This window comes from Oncorhynchus keta, chromosome 18, assembly GCF_023373465.1.
Source record: "Oncorhynchus keta strain PuntledgeMale-10-30-2019 chromosome 18, Oket_V2, whole genome shotgun sequence".
NCBI classification, from domain to species: domain Eukaryota; kingdom Metazoa; phylum Chordata; class Actinopteri; order Salmoniformes; family Salmonidae; genus Oncorhynchus; species Oncorhynchus keta.
The window spans coordinates 4,237,922-4,262,389 of record NC_068438.1 but is presented as its reverse complement, the minus strand read 5'-3'; the positions used below and the strand labels follow the sequence as shown (position 1 = coordinate 4,262,389).

Here is a 24,468-nt window from a genome sequence, read left to right as displayed (position 1 = left end):
GGAAAGGAGTTACCTCTGCTGCAGAGGATAGGTTCATTAGAGTTACCAGCCTCAGATTGCAGCCCAAATACATGCTTCATAGAGTTCAAGTAACAGACACATTTCCACATGAACTGTTCAGAAGAGACTGTGTGAATCAGGCCTTCATGGTCGAATTGCTGCAAAGGAACCACTACTAAACGACACTAATAAAAATAAAAAGAAGAGACTTGCTTGGGCCAAGAAACACATTAGAATGGGGGAAATCTGTCCTTTTGTCTTAAAATTTGAGATGTTTGGTTTCAACTGCCGTGTCTTTGTGAGACACAGAGTAGGTGAATGAATGGTTGATCTCCGCATGTGTGGTTCCCACCATAAAGCATGGAGGAGGAGGTGTGATGGTGTGGGGGTGCTTTGCTGGTGACACTGTCAGTGATTTATTTAGAATTGAATGCATACTTAACCATCATGGCTACCACAGCATTCTGCAGATATACACCATCCCATCTGGTTTGTGCATAGTGGGACTATCATCTGTTAATCAGCAGGACAATCACCCAAAACATACATCCAGGCTGTGTCAGGGGTATTTGACCAAGGAGAATGATGGAGTGCTGCATCAGATGACTTGGCCTCCACAATCACCCGACCTCAACCCAATTGAGATGGTTTGGGATGAGTTTAACCACATAGTGAAGGAAAAGCAGCCAACAAGTGCTCAGCATATGTGGAAACTCCTTCAAGAATTTTGGAAGCTGGTTGAGAGAATGCCAAGAATGTGCAAAGCTGTCATGAAGGCAAAGGGTGGCTACTTTGAAGAATATATATATTTTTTTGTTTAACACGTTTTTGGTTACTAAATGATTTCATATGTGTTATTTCATAGTTTTATTCTACAATGTAGAACATACTAAAAATAAAAAATAAACCTTCAATAAGTAGGTGTCCACACTTTTGACTGTTACTGTATATACATTTGAATATAATTGTAATAACCCGCAAGTATAATTGATTGGAGTGCACAGTTTAAGGGTACTAATGTTTCACGTAAATAGCCATTTTGAAATGTGTTATTTATTTAGAGTGAAAGGTCAAATGGTTAAAAATAGGAAAGCATGGCAGGATGGTAGGAGTTCAGGCAGGCCTTTGCACTTCAGCAAGCAAAGGAACGGAGGGGTGCTCAACAACCATGAAATAAAATCACGAGACTGTCTTACCATGAAAAACTTCCATAAGGACTAATTTGCGGTAAAAAAAAAAAAAAAAAAAAAAGGAATTGGAGCACTAGTCCTTTTGTATTTTTTTCCGTTTCTACTTGTTGTTGTCTATGTGCTTGTGAACAAGAAGAGCCTACTGTAAATGGGGAGTGACTTTTACGCATGCGCATCAAGGACAATATTATCGGAGCGCTAAGTGGTCGCTTATTGTGAAAAACAAAGGCAGTGGGCAGCGGAAGAAGAAACGTCATTTTCGGATTGCTCCTCCTTTTATGAAGATTCTGACAAAGGAGTAGGCTTTTTTTTTTCATCAAACCAATTTATTATTCGCTTTTCATATTAAACTTTTTACAATCCATTGTCATTGTATGATTGAGGATTTCTAGACGCTCACCCAGATCCCACAATAGAAAGTGGCCTAACCGGAGTGTGGAATCTACAGGTCTCTTCTGAGGTATTATTCATGCCGGAACTGCGAGGAATATCGAGTGAATGACTGAGTGTGTGAGTTATTTTATTTTCTCACCACAAAGTTACTACTACTGGAATAATGTGGGAGTAGTTTACAAAAAGATACATCATGAATCTTAGGCAACATGCCAGTCAATTATACTATTTAATTAATGTTGTCTTCAGACACTGGCAAATAACCAACCGTTGCCTTTTGTGTAACTGTTCGACATTACAACTTTACGTATAATTGATAGACCGGCATATAAAGCGATATTTTTCTCACACTTTGTGAAGTCTCTACAAAGAATATGTTATAATTATCGACGACTGATCTCCTGGGTAGCAGTGCGCTGTCCATTGTCCTGAAATTACGCTCCTCAAATAGACTAATCAAACTAGGGCAATCTGCCACCACGCCATAGAAATACTGTAGATGAAATATGAGATTATTCGAAGTTTAAAGTGTGTTTTCTTTCTTTGAATGTGAACAGGGAGAGAGTGCCCAAGACAGCTATCCCAGAGAACACCGAATATGAGAACTCGAATCAGGGTTATAATGTATTCTCTATTACTTTTGGTTTTAGTAGGTAAGTGTTTGCACTTACATTATATATTTGTTTCTAATGGTTGAAAATCACACTTATCTTATACTTGCGATGCGACGGTTATTAACATAAATTGGCACATCACGACCAAACACTTAGCTAAGCATTTATGTTCTGTCATAATTTACGTGACTTTAGTGTGACATGATTTGACCGGGTCAAGTGACATACGAAGCCTATAGTAAAATTAATAAACATATTATCGTCACATGTAGAAGCCTACAGACAGGACATGATTTTGGTAATCACTCTCTGAAGTCGAATAAAATACAATTTAGCACCATTTTTATATAAAATATTCTAAATACATTACATGACCAAAGTATGTGGACACCTGCTTGTCGAACATCTCATTCCACAATTATGGGCATTAATATGGAGTTGGTCCCCCTTTTTCTGCAATAACAGCCTCCACTCTTCTGGGAAGACTTTCCACTACGTGGGAACATTTCTGCGGGGACTTGCTTCCATTCAGCCACAAGAGCATTAGTGAGGTTGGGCACTGATGTTGGGCGATTAGGCCTGGCTCGCAGTCGGCGTTCCAATTCATTCCATAGGTGTTTGAGGAGGTTGAGGTCAAGGCTCTGTGTAGGCCAGTCAAGTTTTTCCACACTGATCTCAACAAAACATTTATGTATGGACTTCTCTTTGTGGATGGGAGCATTGTCATGCTAAAACAGGAAAGTGCCATCCCCAAACTGTTACCACAAAGTTGGAATCACAGAATCGTCTAGAATGTCAATGTATGCTGTAGGTTTAAGATTTTCCTTCAGTGGAACTAAGATGCCAAACCATGAAAAACAGCCCCAGACCATTATTCCTCCTCCACCAAACTTTACATTGGGGCAGGTAGCGTTCTCCTGGCATCTGCTAAACCCAGAAAAGCTTGAGCCGTTTGTGTGCTGACGTTGCTTTCAGAGGCAGTTTGAAACTCGGTAATGAGTGTTGCAACCGAGGAAAGACAAGTTTTATGTGCTTCAGCACTCTACGGTCCCGTTCTGTGAGCTTGTGTTGTCTACCACTTTGCGGCTGAGCCGTTGTTGCTCCTAGATGTTTCCATTTCACATTAACGGCACTTACAGTTGACCGGGGCAACTCTAGCAGGGCAGAAATTTGACGAACTGACTTGTTGGAAAGGTAGCATTCTATGTAAATAAGGCCATTCTAGTGCCAATGTTTGTCTATGGAGATTGCATGGCGGTGTGCTCGATTTTATACACCTGTCAGCAACGAGTATGGCTGAATAGCCAAATCCACTAAGGGTTCCACTTTTGTATATATACAGTAATGTATTATTCCAACATTTAAAAACATGAACAAACTAATAGAGGGACATAAATAGAGATCATACAGTAGATCCTCTTCTCACTTCTCAGTGAGTTAAAGCCTCAGATGAGGTCTGTCTGTGCTGCCCTTCAGAAATAAGAAATAAATGAATTCATACATAACATTAGTCTACAGACACATTTTGTATCATTTAGAGTAGGTTTCTACTTGGACCTCTTTCCCAGTACGTTTCTGTGTCACTTTCACTCCTGTGACTGTCCCGGTTTCCATGTGCCTGCATGTATGACCCTTCAAAATGAGCTGGAGATGTGATCAATGTTGACAGAAAGCCTGGGGCTCTGGGTTACATAATACTAACCCTATGTTTCATCAGTCAGTCACACAAAGACTCCATGCAGAAAACCACATATTTTCATCCCTCAATCAATATAGCAGCCTGGCTGGGTTTGACTGGGTTTGTATGTGTTCCAAATGGCACCCTATTCCCTATATAGTGCACTACTTTTGACCTGGGCCCTGGTCAAAAGTAGTGCACTATATATGAAATATGGTGCTGTTTGGGATTCAGCCCTTGTGTAGTGGGGTGGATGATGTTACGCTCACTGCACGTGTCCACAGTTGTCAGTCTAGTGTGACATTTATTTTGGTCCAGGGTGTGAGGGTGTATTATGTGGTGAGTGAGTTGAGATTTGAGAACAGCGGTATTTATGGTACTACATTATGCCAGTCTGACTGGCACTACAGGGAGCTCATCCAAGGTTAGGGTTGGGTTTAAAAATCGGATTGTATGACTTTGTGGCTGTGCCAACTAGTGACCACTCTGCAGAGATGCCCCCAGAACAATATTCATGACACAAAACACTAACCTGCCTCTCTCACACAAAAGCACACACACACACACGATTATGTATCTCTGGGTGATGTGTACTGTACATGCTACCGTGTGGTGCTCGTGTGATGCCGCTCTGTGTGTTACGATCTCCAGTGCAGGTGAGCAGGCCAGTATGTGTGGATGTGCCCTCGGAAACAGAGGCAGTCGTTGGGAACCCAATGAAACTGACCTGCATCTCCTGTATGAAGAGAGAGGAGGTCAGTGCAGAGACACGCGTTGACTGGTACTACATCTCACCTGACGACGAACCCATCCCTGTAGGTCTCCTCCATCTAACATCCATTCGCACAAACACCAACTTCTTCAATTTCATTACAATTATTTCACCTGATGATAGGACCAGCCATTTTTCCTGACCATGTGACCTGACCGGGAATGATTGCACATAACTAGGGCATGGAGGTTTTTCCTGGTCAGGCTGTATGGTCTACAAGTACTTTGAACTATGAGGCAAAGTTAGCTATCAACGATTACTGTGTGTGTGTGTGTGTGCCTGCATGCCTGCTATGTTGCCCTCAGATCTACCTGTTTGATGGGCACCCCAGGGAGCTGGAGGGACCTTGGCGGGGTCGCCTGGTGTGGAATGGAAGTAAAGACCTGCAGGAACTTTCCATCAGTATCCTCAACGTCACAATGAACGACACAGGCACCTATAATTGTGTGGTGTTCCGACAGTTTGAGTTTGACTCCTACTCGCACTCGGTTACCAAAACCCTGGTAATCAACCTGGTGGTCCGAGAGGAAGGTAAGAGTGCTTCCTGTTTCTTCCTATTTTGTAATTGTACTTCCTGTACTTTCAAGCTCCTTGCTGGAGGCTTAACTATCTGTGGTTGGCGATGTGTGCTTTGCGTATTTACATGTGCTTCTCCTTGGTTGTTGCCATGTGTTTTGACAAAACTTAAAAGTAAAATGTATTATTTTTCTTCGGCGCTATTAGGTATGTTAATTGTATTTGCAATTTGCATAAAACAACATTCATCATTTTATTGTATTGAGGAATTGTGTGTTTTTGTTCTGTTTTTATTATTATCAAAGCTCAATTGACGCCCTCTTATAGTAAGCGAGATTTGTTTCTAACCAACTACTTTACTATCTATTATAAGGGGTAGTGTACATCATTTGGTTTCTATTTACCAGATGAATATACTATTTAATAGATATAGTTGAATATAATTATTCCTACATTCACTTTACAATACCTCTCTCTGCCTACTTATTGTGAACTGCTGGGGTTCATACAGACTGACTTAGTTGCGTCTTAAGTGGCTGGTTCATATCTGCATACATCTACATTTGGTAATAGTCATTACCAACTATTATTTTAGTTTGCCCTTGTGTACATTACATCAAACATACAACTTTTCTTTTGCATCTCATACCATAGTGGTGTCCGTTTGAAAAAAAAGCTGTGGATCAGCGAGCAATTTTTCATTCCAATACAAGAAGGGATTAAGATCATTAGATCTTTCTGCAGTGATTTGGAAGTTTCACACAGGAAGTGCTGTGCCTCAAGCTTCTTGGAGTTTGGCACCAATTCATTGACACAGTGGTCTCTCAACAGATCCAACTCTCACATGTAGAGAGGAAGAATGACTTATTTAAATATAAGGAACATCTCTCTGCTTATAAACTGTTTGTTTTTTTTAAAAACGTATAAATCTAATCTGCTCTATTAATTTGATAATATTGAAATAATATCTTGTAGTATAGTGGACTTCCTTGTTGGCACAGTCATTTTTTTTTTCTTCGGCAACAACATCTAACACTGACAAAGACACAAAAAGAACATTGAGAACTGCGATTATCATTCATGTTTTGGATGATTTATTCCTCTATGTATTGTAGCAAGAAGGTTTGATGGTTTACACTTTGATGTTACAAATGTGAAGCCTAAACGCTCCAGTTTAATGCTGGTGGTAGTACTGGGATGACAACGGGCCAATTGCATGCATAGTTAATTCAAGACCGTGTGTATGTAAGACAACAAGGGGAAGAGATAGCATGATCGTTGGGTTTGTAGTGGGTTGGCAGTGTTGCAAGACAGTGTTATTAACTGTGGGGGAACTTGACCAATCAATATGTGCTACATACAATGTATGTATGTAGGTTTTGCATAGAGCTACACTAACTATCTCGTCAGCTGACAAGAGTGGTAGAGAATGTACTATGCGTGCAGGAAAACACTAAAGCATCATGAGAGGACGTGTTGGTTATTCCCAATAAAGTTACGTGAAACACTATACTGTATACTTTACACATTTGATTATACTTGCAATAATTGGATCGTATCCTTTTTAATCATTGGACCATTATCTAATGAAATTTGAATTCTCAATATGCACCAAATAAACTCTCACATGTACAGTCAAAGCTTAACTGCCTCCTATACGGGATGAGATTGACTTCACCTGGCTAACAGAGCAAGCTGTAATGCCCACATATAGGACTGTTTTGTCGTTTTGATTATGAGTGAATGGATGAATCAGAAATAGATTGCTACATACTGGAGTCATTTCAATTAGAATTGTCATTTCATTGCTAGTGGCGACAAGGCAGTTATTTATTATGGCTGATATGCTGGGTCTGTTCACTGGTCCTTTCAAACAAATTGGCCTACGAAGTTATATTATGAACAAATAGTTATCTTTACTACTCTACGCCTTAACTCACAAATTACATACTTGTAGAACAGTCTGTGCAAGATTGACAGTAGGTCCCTATCAAACCAATGCAGTTGAAATACATAGTCTATTTTTGTTGTCTTGCAGTGTTCTATCCAATCAGATGCGGTCTGGGTTGTGTCATAGAGATGGAAAGAGAGCATACCTATCTATCTTTGCGAATCATCATTTCTGTGACAGCATGGGCAGAACCATTGAGGGCTATATCAATTTCAAAGTAGTCAGTGTCTCCTTCTTCTACTTCTATGAGTTTATTGGTGGTTTGTAATCAAAATTAAAAGGTGTATACTTCCACCTACTGTGTTAGAGTGTGTATAGTCTCAATGGGAATAAAGCTAAAGTTGATGATTTAACTGCCACCTGTGGTGCTTGAATCTTTGCTCAGGAGTATTTGGCTGATCCCTTCTACTGACTTGGATGGAATATTGTTATCCTTCCTTAACCCATAGTTAGTCCCACCCAGCTGACCACTTTAAAATGGTGAAAGCCTTTGATGGCGCTGCCAATGCTAATACGGACTTTGTAGCAGGTGTGCCCTATATCCATCTCTATGGGTTGTGTGTGTCTGTCTGGCAGCCAGTGACGACACCACTGCCCTGTACTCAGAGATCATGATGTACGTCCTGCTGGTCTTCCTCACCTGCTGGCTCCTGGTGGAGATGGTTTACTGCTACAGGAAGATCTCCAAGTCAGACGAGCAGGCCCAGGACACCGCGTGAGTAGCTCTTAGCTATGCGTCTTTCTAGCTTTTTATCGCATAGGCTTGTCTTGTACCTTGTAGCGTTGTATCTCTTAGCATTAGATCTCATAGCCTCGTATCTTATAATCGGGTCTTGTAACTCGTAGCGTTGTAACTCGTAGCCTCGTATCTTGTAGCCTTGTGTCTCGTAGCCTCGTATATTGTCGCCTCGTGTCCATACTGTATGTACTAAGTCCAACTCTAGTCTTCTATCGTTGCTTTGAACCATGTATCTAGATGTTTGGTGCAGGGCAATGATAGACGACTAGAGTTGGCATCAGCACATACAGTTTGGATACGATGCTAAGTACTATATGTGGAGTTTGGGCCTTACCCACTGTAAGCATTACTGACAATGTGGCGTAACATTACCCCCGCTGATTTCATGAGCCCTTGAATAAATTGGGGTTAGTGAATAGTTTACATTTACTCTTAAGGCCATGCAGTATCCAATGTATAGGTTGTGCGGTCTGTGAAACAGTGTAATGGAGGAGGTGTAACGGTCTGAGGGCTCCTGCGGTCAGTAGTCGGTCAATAGTAGTCGGTCAGCTGTTTCAATACTGTTAAGTCGTCTTTCTGCTGAGGTCCCTGGATAGTTTGGAGCGCTCTGCTGACTCCTGTTCTGCCCTTTTCAAACAGACAATTTAGTGCTCTGAGGATTTGCAGCCGGATCTGAAATTGACTTGTTCTGTGGCCAAGGCTTAAATATATTCCTGTGGTGTCAGCTCCCAATGATTGGTGACGGTGCTGGGCGGTAGATGGAAGTCGATACAGTGGATTGTGGCCATCACATTTCGACCTTACAATACGATATTGGGTAATATACAGGGCATGTTTGAATCCAATTACACTATCTCCTGTACCTTACACTAAAAGTACCAATAGTGCAAGATAGATGTACACAGAACTTGGGAAATTGAGAGAATGCCCGAAGGAATCGATTGAGAAATGGGTTAAAATAATGTACTTCTGAACAGATGAAGAGTATACTGTACGCTGCTATATTACATGGGTCGTGACAGTTGTTTCACAAATAGACAACACTCTGCACTTTGCACTCAGTCTAGAGGCAACGCCTAATGACCCCAATGCCCAGGAATATCACATTAAGTTTAACCACCAGTGGTGTGTTGCGAGGTGTGACCTCCATCCGTTCTAGTGCCAACAGGACTTAGGGCTGATAGGGCTCTGGTCCAAAGAAATAGTGCACTATATTATAGGGAAGGGGATAGGGTGCCATTTGGGACGCAGACATTGGTATTGAGCTGTTTGAGCAGCTAAACTACATTAGAGGCACGCTGATGGCAGCCGGCCATAATATGTGACTGGCTGTTCACCAGTACAGGATAATGCAGCCATTTTAAAAGGATCTGTAGTATACATTAGTGAACCTAAATCACATCAATCATGGACTGTTGGCATGGAGACAGGATTTCCTACTGTTTTCCCACTTTCATTTGACATGGTCCTCTTACTTGGATACATTTTTCATATAGAATAAAGTTGAAGTTGAAGGAAATCGCCGTCATAGTTTCTAAGTCAGTATCCAGGCTTACGTTCGATATTGCTGTTGGCACATTGTCATGAATAAAGTGGAACATTCCCTACGCTATAATGTATCCCGATTGTCTCAATTGTCATGCGTTGACAGAGTTCAATAAGAAAGGCCCAATGAAATGTACACAGTATGGTGCTCCATGGATGCACCACAGGGTCTCAGATTTGCCTCTCTTTCCACCCATCTCCAGGACAAACTACCTAGCCATTCCCTCCGAAAATAAAGACAACCTGGGTGTTCCAGTTACAGAATAAAAGTGATTGTCTCAACACCAGTACGGTATTTTGAATGTGCCTCTCAATCTGACCTCGGATCAGAAAATCACTCTCCCCTTCAACTCGTTGTATGTAACTAACCCGAGTCTCTTGCTGCCGCACCTGCGTCGGCCATTTTCTTCCGCAAGACATGACTCACTCACCTCATAGTAATAACGTTCCCTTCAATCAACCACTCATCTCTCTCTGCTTTGTCTTAATTTGCCATCAGCGCTTTCTCACTCATAGCACTAGTACTAATATTAAACATGTGAATATATTAGTGAAATGAACGAGGTGAAAGCAATAGTTTTATATACGAAATCTACACGCCGCATGGGATTCTGTGGCACTTGATTTGAGTGTCGTTTTCAAAGGGAGAGTGGCCCGATCGCAACAGCGAAAGAAATGAGGCCTTGAGGAACACACACCGCCTGCTGAGTTCTCAGAAAAGTGGACAAATACACTTTTTCTTAGTATTGCTATGGAGCTGTGTGAGGCTCAGTACGTGTCTTTAGAGTGCTACTCTGTTTTTTAAATGGAAGAATGTTTGTCGCAAGTCATTGTTTTACATTTCTGAATTTGAGTTCTAGAATAGGTTTTGTTGTTGCACCTAATCGGTATAGTTGGAAATGTGTGCATTTTTTTCCCAACACAATCAAGCAACTTGGTCTGTCCTCTGTTTCAGGTACTGACCAACCGTGCACCAAGCAGTTCATGGTCACCTGACGATACAGACTGACGTCCCCGAAGGGAACATTCAGTGAAGATGTCACAACACCTCTCAGCAACTTTGTCTTGGTCTTGCGGTGTGAGCTAGCTCAAATGCTCAAGTACACTCTCCTTTCTTATTTCACTCTGTACCACTCTGTGCCAGACAGCAGTGATTTGATGAGTAATACGTTGTTTATGCTATTTGAATGTCACCCACAGAAAGAAAACAGAACCTACTGTTACGGAGGACCAAGGAATTACTTCAAAGTAAATTACTCACACTTTTAAATGCGCAAAATGCTGTTCAATTGCTAATAATTATGCTGCACTGCACATAATTGGGAGCCCATAAAAACTTCTGGTACATTCTTTTCACATCATTTTTACTCTACTGATAGAATATGACGAGATTATGGGTCAAGGTTTTTTCTCTTATACGACCGGTGTCTCGTTGTTATCTTTTTACAGAAATTGGAGTGCACAGCTTTTCAAGTTTACTTCACCTAAGTTGTTTGGTGAAAGAAAATATTTAATGCACAGTATGACTTTGGTCCCAGAGTTGCCCTCCATCTTTTACTCACACCATCAATATGGCATTTTATTTACTCCGTTTTTTGTAAGGTATAAAGTTTACTCAATGGCATCTTAAGACGTTGAAAACAATGATGCTGCAGAATGCAACTACTGTACTGCCCCCAATAGCCAAACACTTGATCACGCTAAACCATACGCTGGTTGTTGAGGTTGTTTTTTTCATCTACAGTAGCACTGCTGTTGAGACTCAAATGTGTGCCTACTTCTATAGTTACTATTAGTGTATACACTGTATTGTGTACTATCGTACTATATATGTCGCTGTATATCTTATACACTGTATCTCTGTTTTGAGCTATTAAAGGACAATTGCATTCCAAATGTACCCTAACGCCTTCTCTATACTTATCTCATTTGTAAAGTCTCTCTACATTGATCTTGAAAATCAATATAATTACACAGTTAACGCAGGGACGAGACAAGCAGATCGCGTTTCATTGAAATGCTCAAAAGAAATCAACACTCGATAAGATTTGTGCAAAGCTGTTTGTCAGCCTCCTCACTGATTGTCTGACAAATAACAGAGGAAGGCATTTGCAGCGTTTTTTAAATATCTAAAAAAAAAAGATAACAGATAACTATTTTGTTATTGCCTGAATAGTGAATACCACAGGGAAATTGAGCATCACCCCATTTGCAATAAATGCATTGTGACTAGTCCACCCACAAGGTTTTGATGACATGTCTCGACTGGGGCCTGGGGGTGGTGGCAGTCTGGGGGTGGTTGCACCAAGCTGATTGAGACTGAGGAGGTAGAGTGTGAATGAATTAGGCCAAGACTAGGTAGGTTTAGCCATCCATCTGTACCATCCATCCATCTGTACCATCCATCCATCCATCCATCTGTACCATCCATCCATCCACCTCCACAGTGCACAGCTGGTGTAAATCACCTTCGGATGGGGGGCTGTCCTCGGAGAGCAATCTCACCGCCTCCATGTTCTTGTTCTGTGGCTGCCGGGTGACAGATATAGCATCTGTCGTTATAGCAACCCATGCAAGCCCCGAGCAGGGAGCAGATTGGTTGGCTTCGACGTAACCATGCCATGATGCAACATTTGTGCGGGTCATGCACTAGCGAGATGTGAAGATAATGACTACACAGTACAGGGCATAAGGGTTACCACAACCCTAGCTAGTAATGCACCCTAAAGCATAGGCCTACAACATTGACATGAAAGTTAAACATTTCATTATCTGTGTGCTGCTACTGATTCAGTCAGTAATGCATTTTCCTGCTCTTCTGTATTACCAGCGTATCTACGGAGTGCGGTACATTGTCCTATCTCCCAAAGGGTACAACCCACTATTGTGACCCACATTCAGTACTTTATAATTAAACCAGGCTGTTACTGCTCTGAAATAAGTTCATTTATCACAGAAATTAATTCAACAATGCTTGATGTTCTATTGGAGCCGGAATATCGCCAATCCCTCACAGCAATTCATTAACATTTTACACAACAACAACATATTCGATCTCTCCCTCTCCCAGTATGTTGTCCCCACTTGCTTCAAGATGTCCGCCATTGTTCCTATTGCCCAAGAAAGTGAAGATATCTGAACAAAATGACTATTGCCCCGTGGCACTCACTTCTGTCATCATAAAGTGTTTTGAGAGGCTAGTTAAAGGATCATAATGTCTCCACATTACCCGGCACCCAAGACCCACTATAATTTGCATACCGCTCTTTCCCACCTGGACAAAAGGAACACTTACGTGAGAATGCTGTTTAATGACTACAGCTCAGTGTTCAACACCACAGTGCCAGGGGTGCATGCTTAGTTCCCTCCTGTGCTTCCTGTTTACCCACTATCTCGCACAACTCCAACACCTTTATTAAGTTTGCTGACAACATGACGGTGGTAGGCCTGATTACCGACAATGATGAGACAGCCTATAGGAAGGAGATGAGAGACCTGGAAGTGTGGTGCCAGGACAACAACCTCTCCCTCAGTGTGATTAAGACATCAGCTGTCAGAGCAGCTTACCGATCGCTGCAGCTGTACACAGCCCAACTGTAAATTGCCCATCCAAATAACTACCTGCCTCATCCCCATATTTGCTTGTTTTTCTGCTCTTTTGCACACCAGTATTTCAACTGGCACATCCTCATCTGCACATCTATCACTCCAGTGTTAATTACTCAATTGTAATTACTTCCCCACTATTGGCCTATTTATTGCCTTACCTCCTTACTTAATTTGCACACACTGTATACAGATGTTTCTATTGTGTTATTGACTGTGCGTTTGTTTATCCCATGTGTAACTCTGTTGTTTTTTTTTGTCGCACTGCTTTGCTTTATCTTGGCCAGGTCGCAGTTGTAAATGAGAACTTGTTCTCAACTGGCCTACCTGGTTAAATAAAGGTGAAAAAAAGAGCTGATTGTGTGAACTACAGGAAACGGATGGCCGAGCATGCCCCATTCACATCGACGGGCCTGTAGTCGAGCGGATCGAGAGCTTCAAGTTCCTCGGGGTCCACATCACTAAGGACCTATCATGGTCCAAACACACCAACAGAGTCGTGAAGGGGGCACGACAAAGCCTTTTTTTGAGGCGGAAAAGGTTTGTCATGGGCTGTTAGATCCTCAAAAAGTTCTCTATACCAGGCGGTGTCAGAGGAAGGCCCTAAAAATTGTCAAAGACTCCAGCCACCCTAGGCATAGACTGTTCTCTCTGCTAGCGCACGGCGACAGAGCCTGGACTCAAACCAGAATCTCTAGTGGCACAGCTAGCACTGCGATGCAGTGCCTTAGACCACTGCGCCTGCCCCCCCAAAAAAATTTTTGGGGGGGGTTTGAAGGTGGAGAAAGTACAGGTATATCAAAGGGACAGAGACACTGAACAGCTTCTATCTCCAGGCCATCAGATTGTCAAATAGTCACCACTAATCGGCCTAATACCCTGCCCTGAACTTTAGAGACCGCTGCCCTATGTACTGTACATAGTCATTGAACACTGGTCACTTTAATAATGTTTCATACTGTTTTACCCACTTTATATGTATATACTGTATTCCAAGGCTCATCCTATGTAAGTACTGGTGTACACACATTTTCTATTCATATACTGTCCATAATGTCTATACACACCATCATACACATATATATATATATTTATATTCCGGCCTCTGACATTGCTCGTTCTAATATTTTTACATTTCTTAATTCCTTTATTTGAATGTTTTGGGATTTGCGTGTATTGTTTTATATTGTTAGGTATTACCATACTGTTGGAGCTAGAATCATAAGCATTCCGCTACAACCACAATAATGTTAGCCAAATATGTGTAAGTGACCAAAACCATTATTATTATGTCATGTTTCATGTGGACCCCAGGAAGAGTAGCTGATGTTTTTGCAGCAGCGTATGGGGATCCTAATAGATACAAAATACCACATTTTATTTGGTAACAACAACAAAAGAACTTAACAAATACGTCATCATGTGCTCTGCCAATCATACTTCCTATCACTTTTACTCTCAATTTACTATCACTTTACTCTGAATTTTGTTACAGAATGGGACATGACAACATTTAAGAAAACAAGATGAGGTCATGTCAATTATAACATCTGCAAAGGCTCTTTGTCTCCCTCTAGTGTAATACAAATATATATGTAATAAAACACCAAGTTATTCAACCTGATATGTAGTTGGGGGGGCCTTATAAAATACAATTAATGGACAATCAAACAGGGTAAGTAGAGCTGTTGTTGTAGCTCGTCTTATCACTGTTGTAGTGGCCTACTTGAATACAACTATTTATTTATTTAGTTGTTAATTAAGTCCCTTAAAATGAGCCAAACTTCACACAACTGCTAACATCTGACCCAGATCAGAGACTGTAGGGACAATCGCTCTTTCCCTCTCCCCCAAAATGCAATTATTGATCTATATTCAAAAGCACCTCCATGGCTCTGAAAGACCCCTTTTGGAGAAAAAAAGTATTGATGGATCATCGACCAAAACCCGGAAGACAGAATCATATGTTTTGTCCCTCCATTCAGGTGTCTAATATTTGAGTGCATTAGTTCTGTCTGAGTTGATGTTAGTTATTGGATGCGACAGTGCAATATGGTTCTAGGGCCATAAGAGGGCAGTGTACCTGTTTAATGCAGGAGCTGTGAATTTGTATGGGTGGCAGGGTGAGAGAAGATAATACGGTCGAGTAAGGTTTAAACGAGTTATCTCTTTATCGTGTTTGCTCATTTGATGTTATTGATTGGAGTACACACCCCACCCAGTGTGTGTGTGTGTGTGTGCGTGTGTGTGTGTGTGTCCATATACAACCCACACACTGTACCTCTATCTAAGCCAAAGTGTGATAATGGCTAAACAATGATACTCTGCTTAAAGGTTTGATAAAAATCTACCTTTTGGAAATATACAGTACCGGTCAAAAGTTTGGTGTCCACACCAACTCATTGAAGGGTTTTTCTTTATTTTCATTATATATATAAAAAATGTTACCCCGTTTTCACCCCAATTGGACTCGGGAGAGGCAAAGGTCGAGAGCCGTGCGTCTTCCAAAACACAACCAAACCAAGCCGCACTGCTTCCTTGACACAATGGCCACTTAACCCAGAAGCCAGCCCCACCAATGTGTCAAAGGAAACACCATGCACCTGGCCACCGTGTCAGCGTACACCGCGCCTGGCCCGCCACAGGAGTCGCTAGTGCGCGATGGGACAAGGACATCCCTGCTGGCCAAACCCTTCCCTAACCCGGATGACGCTGGGCCAATTGTGCGCCTTACAATGGGTCTTCCGGTCGCGGCCGGCTGCGACAGAGCCTGGACTCTAAGGGTTTTTCTTTATTTTGACTATTTTCTACATTGTAGAATAATAGTGAAGACATCAAAACTATGAAATAACACACATGGAATCATGTAGTAACCAAAAAAAAGTGTTAAACAAATCAAAATAGATTTGAGAGTTGAGATTCTTCAAAGTAGCCACCCTTTGCCATGATGACAGCTTTGCACTCTCAACCAGCTGCATGAGGAACACTTTTCCAACAGTCTCGAAGGAGTTTCCACATATGCTGAGCACTTGTTGGCTGCTTTTCCTTCACCCTGCGGTCCAACTCATCCCAAACCATCTCAGTTTTGAGGTCGGGTGATTGTCGACGCCAGGTCATCTGATGCAGCACTCCATCACTCTCTTTCTTGGTCAAATAGCCCTTACACAGCCTGGAGATGTGTTTAGGTCATTGTCCTCTTGAAAAACAAATGATAGGCCCACTAAGTGCAGACCAGATGGTTAAGTGTGCTTTGAATTCTAAATAAATCACTGACAGGGTCATTAGCAAAGCACCTCCACACTAGAGGTCGACCGATTAATCGGAATGGCCGATTAATTAGTTCCGGTTTCAAGTTTTCATAACAATCGGAAATCGGTATTTTTGGACACGGATTTGGATGATTTATTTGTATTTTATTTTTTTACTCCTTTATTTAATCTTTATTTACCTAGATAAGTCAGTTAAGAACACATTCTTATTTTCAATGACAGCCTAGGAACGGTGGGTTAACTGCCTCATTCAGGGGCAGAACGACAGATTTTTACCTTGTCAGCTCGGGGGATTCAATCTTGCAACTTTACAGTTATTAACTAGTCCAAAGCTCTAACCACCTGATTACATTGCACTCCACGACTCCACGAGGAGACTGACTGTTAAGTGAATGCAGTAAGCCAAGGTAAGTTGCTAGCTTGCATTAACCTTATCTTATAAAAAACAATCAATCAATCATAATCACTAGTTAACTACACATGGTTGATATTACTAGTTTATCTAGCATGTCCTGCGTTGCGTATAATCAATGCGGTGCGTATCGTTGCTCCAAAGTGTACCTAACCATAAACATCAATGCCTTTCTTAAAATCAATACACAGAAGTATATATTTTTAAACCTGCATATTTAGCTAAAATAAATCCAGGTTAGCAGGCAATATTAACCAGGTGAAATTGTGTCACTTCTCTTGCGTTCATTGCACGCAGAGTCAGTGTATATGCAACAAAGCCGCCTAATTTGCCCAAATTTTACGTAATTATGACATAACATTGAAGGTTGTGCAATGTAACAGGAATATTTAGATTTATGGATGCCACCCATTAGATGAAATACGGAACGGTTCCGTATTTCACTGAAAGAATAAACGTCTTGTTTTCGAGATTATAGTTTCCAGATTCTACCATATTAATGACCTACGGCTCGCATTTCTGTGTGTTATCATGTTATAACTAAGTCTATGATTTGATAGAGCAGTCTGACTGAGTGGTGGTAGGCAGCAACAGGCTCGTAAGCATTCATTCAAACAGCACTTTCGTGCGTTTGACAGCAGCTGTTTATGACTTCAAGACTATCAACTCCCGAGATTAGGCTTGTGTAACCATGTGAAATGGCTAGCTAGTTAGCGGGGTGCGCGCTAATAGCGTTTCAAACGTCACTCGCTCTGGGACTTGGAGTAGTTGTTTCCCTTGCTCTGCATCGGTAAAGCTGCTTCGAGGGTGGCTGTTGTTGTTGTGTTCCTGGTTCGAGCCCAGGGAGGATCAAGGAGAGGGACGGAAGCTATACTGTTACACTGTCAATACTAAAGTGCCTATAAGAACATCCAATAGTCAAAGGTTAATGAAATACAAATGGTATAGAGAGAAATAGTCCTATAATTCCTATAATAATTACAACCTAAAACTTCTTACCTGGGAATATTGAAGACTCATTTTAAAAGGAACCACCAGCTTTTGTATGTTCTCATGTTCTGAGCAAGGAACTGAAACATTAGCTTTCTTACATGGCACATATTGCACTTTTACTTTCTTCTCCAACACTTTGTTTTTGCATTATCTAAACCAAATTGAACATGTTTCATTATTTATTTGAGGCTAAATTGATTTTATTGATGTATTATATCAAGTTAAAATAAGTGTTCATTCAGTATTGTTGTAATTGTCATTATTACAAACAAAAAAAATGGCCGATTAATCGGTATCGGCCTTTTTTTGGTCCTCCAATAATCGGTGTCGGTATCGGAGATGAAAAATCATAATCGGTCGACCTCTACCCCACACCATCACACCTCCTCCTCCATGCTTCACAGTGGGAACCACACATGCAGAGATCATCCATTCAACTACTCTGCAACTCACAGAGACATGGTGGTTGGAACCATAAATAAAAAATTTGGTCTCATCGGACAGATTTCCACCAGTCCTCATGAGAACCAGTTTCATCATAGCGCTTGATGGTTTTTGCGACTGTACTTGAAGAAACGTTCAAAGTTCTTGAAATTTTCTGGATTGACTGATTGGCTCAAACGCATTAAGAAGGAAATAAATTCCACAAATGAACTTTTAACAAGGCACACCTTTTAATTTAAATGCATTCCAGGGTGACTACCTAATGAAGCTGGTTGAGAGAATGCCCAGAGTGTGCAAAGCTGTCATCAAGCAAAGGGTGGCTAATTTGAACAATCTCAAATATAAAATATGTGTTGATTTGTTTAAGATATTTTTGGTTACTACATCATTTCATGTGTTATTTCATAGTTTAATGTCTTCACCATTATTCTACAATGTAGAAAATAGTACAACAATTAAGAAAAACCTTGAATGAGTGGGCGTGTCCAAACCTTTCACTGGTACTGTATGTGAAGGGAATGTCAAGCCTAGTGAGAACTAGAATTAGTGCAAGAGTGCAAGAGATCAGCAGTAATTGATTCACATTTTACCCATTGCGCAGCAGAATGATGTCTGGAGGAAACTTTTGTAAAATATGAAAGCAAATGGACATTTTAGCCTTTTGAGAATTTGCAGCCTGTCATGTCATGGTGACATTAGGTTTTAAGTCTCTCTTTTACATCTTGCTTCAGTAAGTAAGAAATCATGTGGGCTTTCAACTAGGAATGCTTTCAAATTGAAAATGTTTTCATGAATCTCCTAGACTCTCCCAGACTGCCAGTACTCCATAAAATAAACAACAGACATGTTGATGTTCTTCCTCGTCACATCTCCCCTGACCTGGACATCTTCATAATGTCAGCGTGAGAAATGAAACCCACAGGCAAAATGGCAGCATGTTCAAGTAAGTACTGTCTGCAGCGCAACACTAAATTATGCCTAAGTAGTCAACAGAGCACCCGCAGAAGCTCTTCTCAAATCCACACAAACTTAATCTGATTTGAAAGAATGCAAATGATTGCATTTTCAGAGGTGAGTCATGTGAGGTCTTAAGTTAATTTGATCAAACTTGACATTGCCGTAATTTGATCAAACTTGTCATTGCCACGGACTGACTAATAAGTCACAAGGGCGTCTTAAGCAGTTCTGAGTGTGAGGGTGTCCATGGTTATGACAGGTATGAAGTATATAAATTAGGTCTGGGACACCTTTTGAATATCCAGGATTCATTATGAATTTATTATGAGTCAAAGCCACAATGTAATATACTCTACAAGACCTGTATATCAAACGTGAGGGACAATTCGTAAAAATGAGCAAAAACCCAAATGAAGACTAAGTGTAAAGGACCAGTGCAGTCAAAAAGGTGTTTTGTATATATTTCCACACTGAGATTGGAAAAATACTGTGAAATTATGAAAATTATGATAATATCCTTTTAGTGTAAGAGCTGTTTGAAAATACTGATTTGGTTTGACGGAGTATTGGCCTGTCTTGTGACATCACCAGTTATTTAATAGACCAATATTAACCCACAGTTCCCCGGGTGCCGAAGATGTGGATGTCGATTAAGGCAGCCCCCCGCACCTCTCTGATTCAGAGGGGTTGGGTTAAATTCGGGAGACACATTTCAGTTGAAGGCATTCAGTTGTACCCCCCTTTCCCCTTTCCCCGATAACAGCTAGTTTTCAGGTTTCCCTCCCCTCTCAGACCACTAAGTCCTCGCAAAATAATTGCTTGAGAATTGCTATTTGCTAAGAAGCTTTTTTTTATAGTAAGGTACTTAATTGTTACCCAGAAATGAATTGATATTGAGATAAAAACGGCTGCATTGAAAAATAATGAAGCAGTTTTAGCGAAGACAGGAGATAAAACGATTACTCTTTCAAAGAACAAGATTGAGCATGAAATGAAAGTTGAAAGTTTAAACATTTACTCCATTCTGATATGTTGACTGATTCATTCCAACAAGATATAATCAAAAGAGGGATGGATATCTTCCTGTCGTTTAAAAATCTGCTTTGCCTCTTAGGGCCACCGTACTATGCCGACGTTCAATCATCTCAATCAATTTGGAGATATGAATTAACCAAAAGGCTGTCCACCCATATTTACTTTCCACTAGCCCCCTCTCCCTCTCCCTCTCCACCATTTGATTCACCTGCACTTCAAACACAAGACATCTTTGATTATGCGCACAAAGGGATGCCTTAAATAAAAAGAGCATTAACAAGTCAGAATCCACCGTGAATCAATGGCTGGGGCTGCTTTATCATGCGTGATTAGAGAACCGAGCTGGCGTCGGCTCTGAGTGACGTCGTAGCTCCATTGTTAGTGAAATGAACACCTGGCTGTTAGCGACTTGCTAAATCACTGGGATATGTTTAGCCCCACCTGGATACCACATTCTTGAATTACACTAACTGTAACTGTGCTCAATCTGCTGGTGCTTCCTCTAGGCCTTCTGACTATTTGTTTTTGAGAGAATGTATATAGATAAAATGTTAATTTGTCATGAACCAATGACTTAAAATATGCAATGAATGAAATTGCTCAAATCATTCTTTCCAGACATATAAAGTAATTCAATAATAGTAAGATACATAATGTTGTGCATATACATTAAGTATTAATGATACATGCATTAATGTATAGGCTATGAGACCTAATACAAAGTTTAGAGGCTTTCATTCATTCACTCTTACACTTTTACATAAAGCAGTCGTGGGGACAGTTGCCCAAAATGAGGCTCGACGCTATCAGACACAATCAATGATGTGATTTTACCTTCAGGTAACCACATTTCAAAAAGTTGCTTAACTGTTTCCTCTTGAATATAACTTTAAAAAAAATCATAAATCCAGAATTGACTTAGGGCCCATGACGATAAATAACAAGTAATGCTTCAACATTAAAGACACACTGACCGTAGGCCTATCCCCAGTTCACACCACTGAATATCAACATTCTATTCATCTAAACCCAAGGATCATCTGTCTTTTCCTGTTTGGAGAGTTCCTTGGTCTTCATGGTGCCACTTGGTCTTCATGGTGCCACTTGCTTAGTGGTGTTGCAGACTCTGGGGCCTTTCAGAACAGGTGTATATACTGAGATCATATGACAGATCATGTGACACTTAGATTGCACACAGGTGGACTTTATTTAACTAATTATGTGTCTTCTGAAGGTAATTGGTTGCACCAGATCTTATTTAGGGGCTTCATAGCAAAGGGGGTGAATACATATGCAATCACCACTTTCTCGTTTTCAATCTTTTTGAATTTTTTGTATTTTTTATTATTTCACTTCATTTGGACTATTTTGTGTACAATTTATGTCATTAAAATTACAGGTTGAAATGCAACAAAATAGGAAACACGTTAAGGGGGATGAATACTTTTGCAAGGTACTGTACAGCTGTGAAAAGATTTGAATAATGCAAACATGTGGAAGGACTGGCCGTGCAGCGCTAGACTAGTAGAGGCTGTAGTTTAGCTTTATGTATTTCCCAAACTAATTAGTCCCTTAAGGTTTGAACAATTTTGTTTTAACACTGTTTAAGCAATCACTTAACAATGTACTTAACATATACAAGGACCTGCTTGAGGTAAAGTGGAAGACTAAAATTGTGGTCATTATCTTAATGTAATTATTATTAACATTATTCTCATCATGTTGAAAAAAACAGGTCAGGGACAAAGTTGTGGAGAAGTAAAATATATCAGAAATTTTAAACATCCCATCAAGGAAAATGCGATGTCTGGCACAAACCCAACACCTCTCATCACTCCGAGAACCCCATCCCCACAGTGAAGCATGGTGGTGGCAGAATCATGCTGTGTGAACGTTTTTCATCGGCAGGGACTGGGAAACTGGTCAGAATTGAAGGAATGGATGGCGCTAAATACAGGGAAATTCTTGAAGGAAACCTGTTTCAGTCTTCCAGAGATATGAGACTGGGACAGAGGTTCACCTTCCAGCTGGACAATGATACTAAGCATGCTGCTAAAGCAACACTCGAGTGGTTTAAGGGGTTAAGGGGAAACATTTAAATGTCTTGGAATGGCCTAGCCCAGACCTAAATTGAATGAGAATCTGTGGTATGACTTAAAGATTGCTGTACACCAGCGGAAACCATCCATCTTGAAGGTGCTGGAGCAGTTTTCCCTGAAGAAATGGCAAAACTCCCAGTGGCTAGATGTGCCAAGCTTATAGAGACATACCCCAAGAGACTTGCAGCTGTAATTGCTGCAAAAGGTGGCTCTACAAAGTATTGACTTTTGGTGGGGTGAATAGTTCTGCACGCTCAAGTTCTGTTTTTTTTTGTCTTATTTCTTGTTTGTTTCACAAAATAAAAAATATTTTGCATCTTCAAAGTGCAGGCATGTTGTGTAAATAAAATGACACAAACCTCCCAAAAATCTATTTTAATTACAGGTTGTAAGGCAACAATGCCAAGGGGGGTGAATACTTTTGCAAGCCACTGTATCTCAGATTTGTTCTTCACCTCAAGCTTATCTGGCAAAGACATATAAGACCATTTTCCTTAGTTTTAAGTGATCATATAGAAAGCCTGCTAATGAACACATTGAACTACTGGCCACTATTGCTTTCAGAATGCAGAAGCAATACCAGTGGCAAAAGCTGACCTTATATGCCTTGGCTTAGGGCAAGATACAGGACAAGCTAAGATAACATTTTGGTGCATGGAAGTTGCATCCACCACTATCAACACAACCTGCCTATGCCCTTGAATTCGAAGATTACTTCAAAGTCCACTATGGAGCAAAGCAGCCAACCCAACAGTGCAGTAGTTTTTTTGTTGGAGATTCTTCTTGGTTTGATATTGTGTATTTCGATAGCCTGCCTAAATGATAGATGGGATAGACTAAACTCAAATTATTGCACTTCAACAGAGGCCATAATCCAATTCATCTTAAAATATCTTGGCTTTGGATGCAAACACCCAAATGTCTGTTATTTGATCATTGAATTAAATAGTCAAAGCGTTTTATTCCCCCAAACAAATGAAAGCTTATCAGAACCCAGCTGATTATGTCTATCTCTTTGTGTGTGTGTGTGTGTGTGTGTGTGTGTGTGTGTGTGTGTGTGTGTGTGTGTGTGTGTGTGTGTGTGTGTGTGTGTGTGTGTGTGTGTGTGTGTGTGTGTGTGTGTGTGTGTGTGTGTGTGTGTGTGTCTCTGTCTGTCTGTGCATGCATGCCTATGTGTGTGTGTGTGTCCAGTCCATGGAGAGGGATCATGTGATTCTATAGACCTTTTCCATTCTGAAATGATTGGAGGAAAAAACACATTTCCTTACAAATTGTTCCTGAATACTGGCTTGATGAAAGACAAAGTGTTTTCTTGTTCGGAATTAATTTCGTATTGAGTGTAGGAGTCATAGAGCATTTGTTTTGTTTTTTTTATCTCCGCTTGGCAGGCACTAAACCCATTACTCTTTCCAGTCACATGAATGCAAATACAAATACAAATTATACTGTGTCCTTTTGCTTCTGCACAGAAAGCCCAAGGATAAACTAACATGTTCAAAGCTATAATGAAGCACCAGAAGGACATGTCTCATTTGAGCTGAATACCGAATGGATACTTCTCAACGCCATCTTGTTATGACTCAAAGGTACACAACCAAACTCAAATAAGGATAAGAATTAAGCACAAATTTCGGCAAAATCAACATAATGGAATATGTAAATACATGGGAGCCGGTTTTTCATTCAATATTCCCAAATGCCCGTGATAGCAATTGTGTAGTAGAGAATCATTTGGGGTTAACCATGAATTGAAGTTGTGTCGTAGAGAATGCTGCTTATCTTTTTCTCACATGGATATCAAAGGTCCTGCCTTGGGTGTAAATTACTCAAGAGTCTCTTAGCGTTTGTCTGCTTTGTATTCATACAGCATAAATACTTTCACAACAGAGAGCTCTTCTTTACATTCTGCTTTGGGTTGATATCCATGCTGTGCAAAAGCCTGTTCTGACTTGAATGCATATGGCCATATGGTTTGAATATGTGAGGTATGCGTACAGTTCATCATATTTCACCTGCGTGTAACTTCCTGAATCACCTTCCCTCACCTCAACGTATTATAAATGAGCCCCACTTAACCCTCAATCCTATTTCATCGTCCTAAAGTGCAAACTGTGGTGCACCAGATGAGGTAAAACAAATGCACCCTTTGTTTTCAGGTGTTTGTGGGATGGTCGTCCTAAGACTGACGCTGAAGAGATGGAGAGCAAGTGGCAAGTGCAGTATAGTAAGGAAATAGCCTTGCCAATGCTAAAAAG

General features: G+C 40.7%; 1 protein-coding gene across 7 annotated transcripts; it reads left to right on the top strand.

The window, feature by feature from the left end:
- The first annotated feature begins 1,398 nt into the window (after positions 1-1,398).
- Positions 1,399-11,298, top strand: scn3b (sodium channel, voltage-gated, type III, beta). Of its 7 annotated transcripts, none has more exons than XM_052467206.1 (7): positions 1,399-1,698; positions 2,141-2,236; positions 4,527-4,630; positions 4,953-5,178; positions 7,691-7,829; positions 9,602-9,685; positions 10,354-11,298. In XM_052467206.1, exons 1-6 carry the CDS (start codon positions 1,689-1,691, stop codon positions 9,663-9,665), a joined length of 639 nt encoding a protein of 212 aa, XP_052323166.1. In that variant the 5' UTR covers positions 1,399-1,688; the 3' UTR covers positions 9,666-9,685; positions 10,354-11,298. The 7 variants fall into 7 exon arrangements, with proteins under 7 accessions (XP_052323166.1, XP_052323164.1, XP_035647415.1 ...); XM_052467204.1 differs by having other exon boundaries at positions 1,400-1,698; positions 4,527-4,690; positions 7,721-7,829; XM_035791522.2 differs by having other exon boundaries at positions 1,401-1,650; positions 4,527-4,690.
- The last annotated feature ends 13,170 nt before the right edge of the window (positions 11,299-24,468 follow it).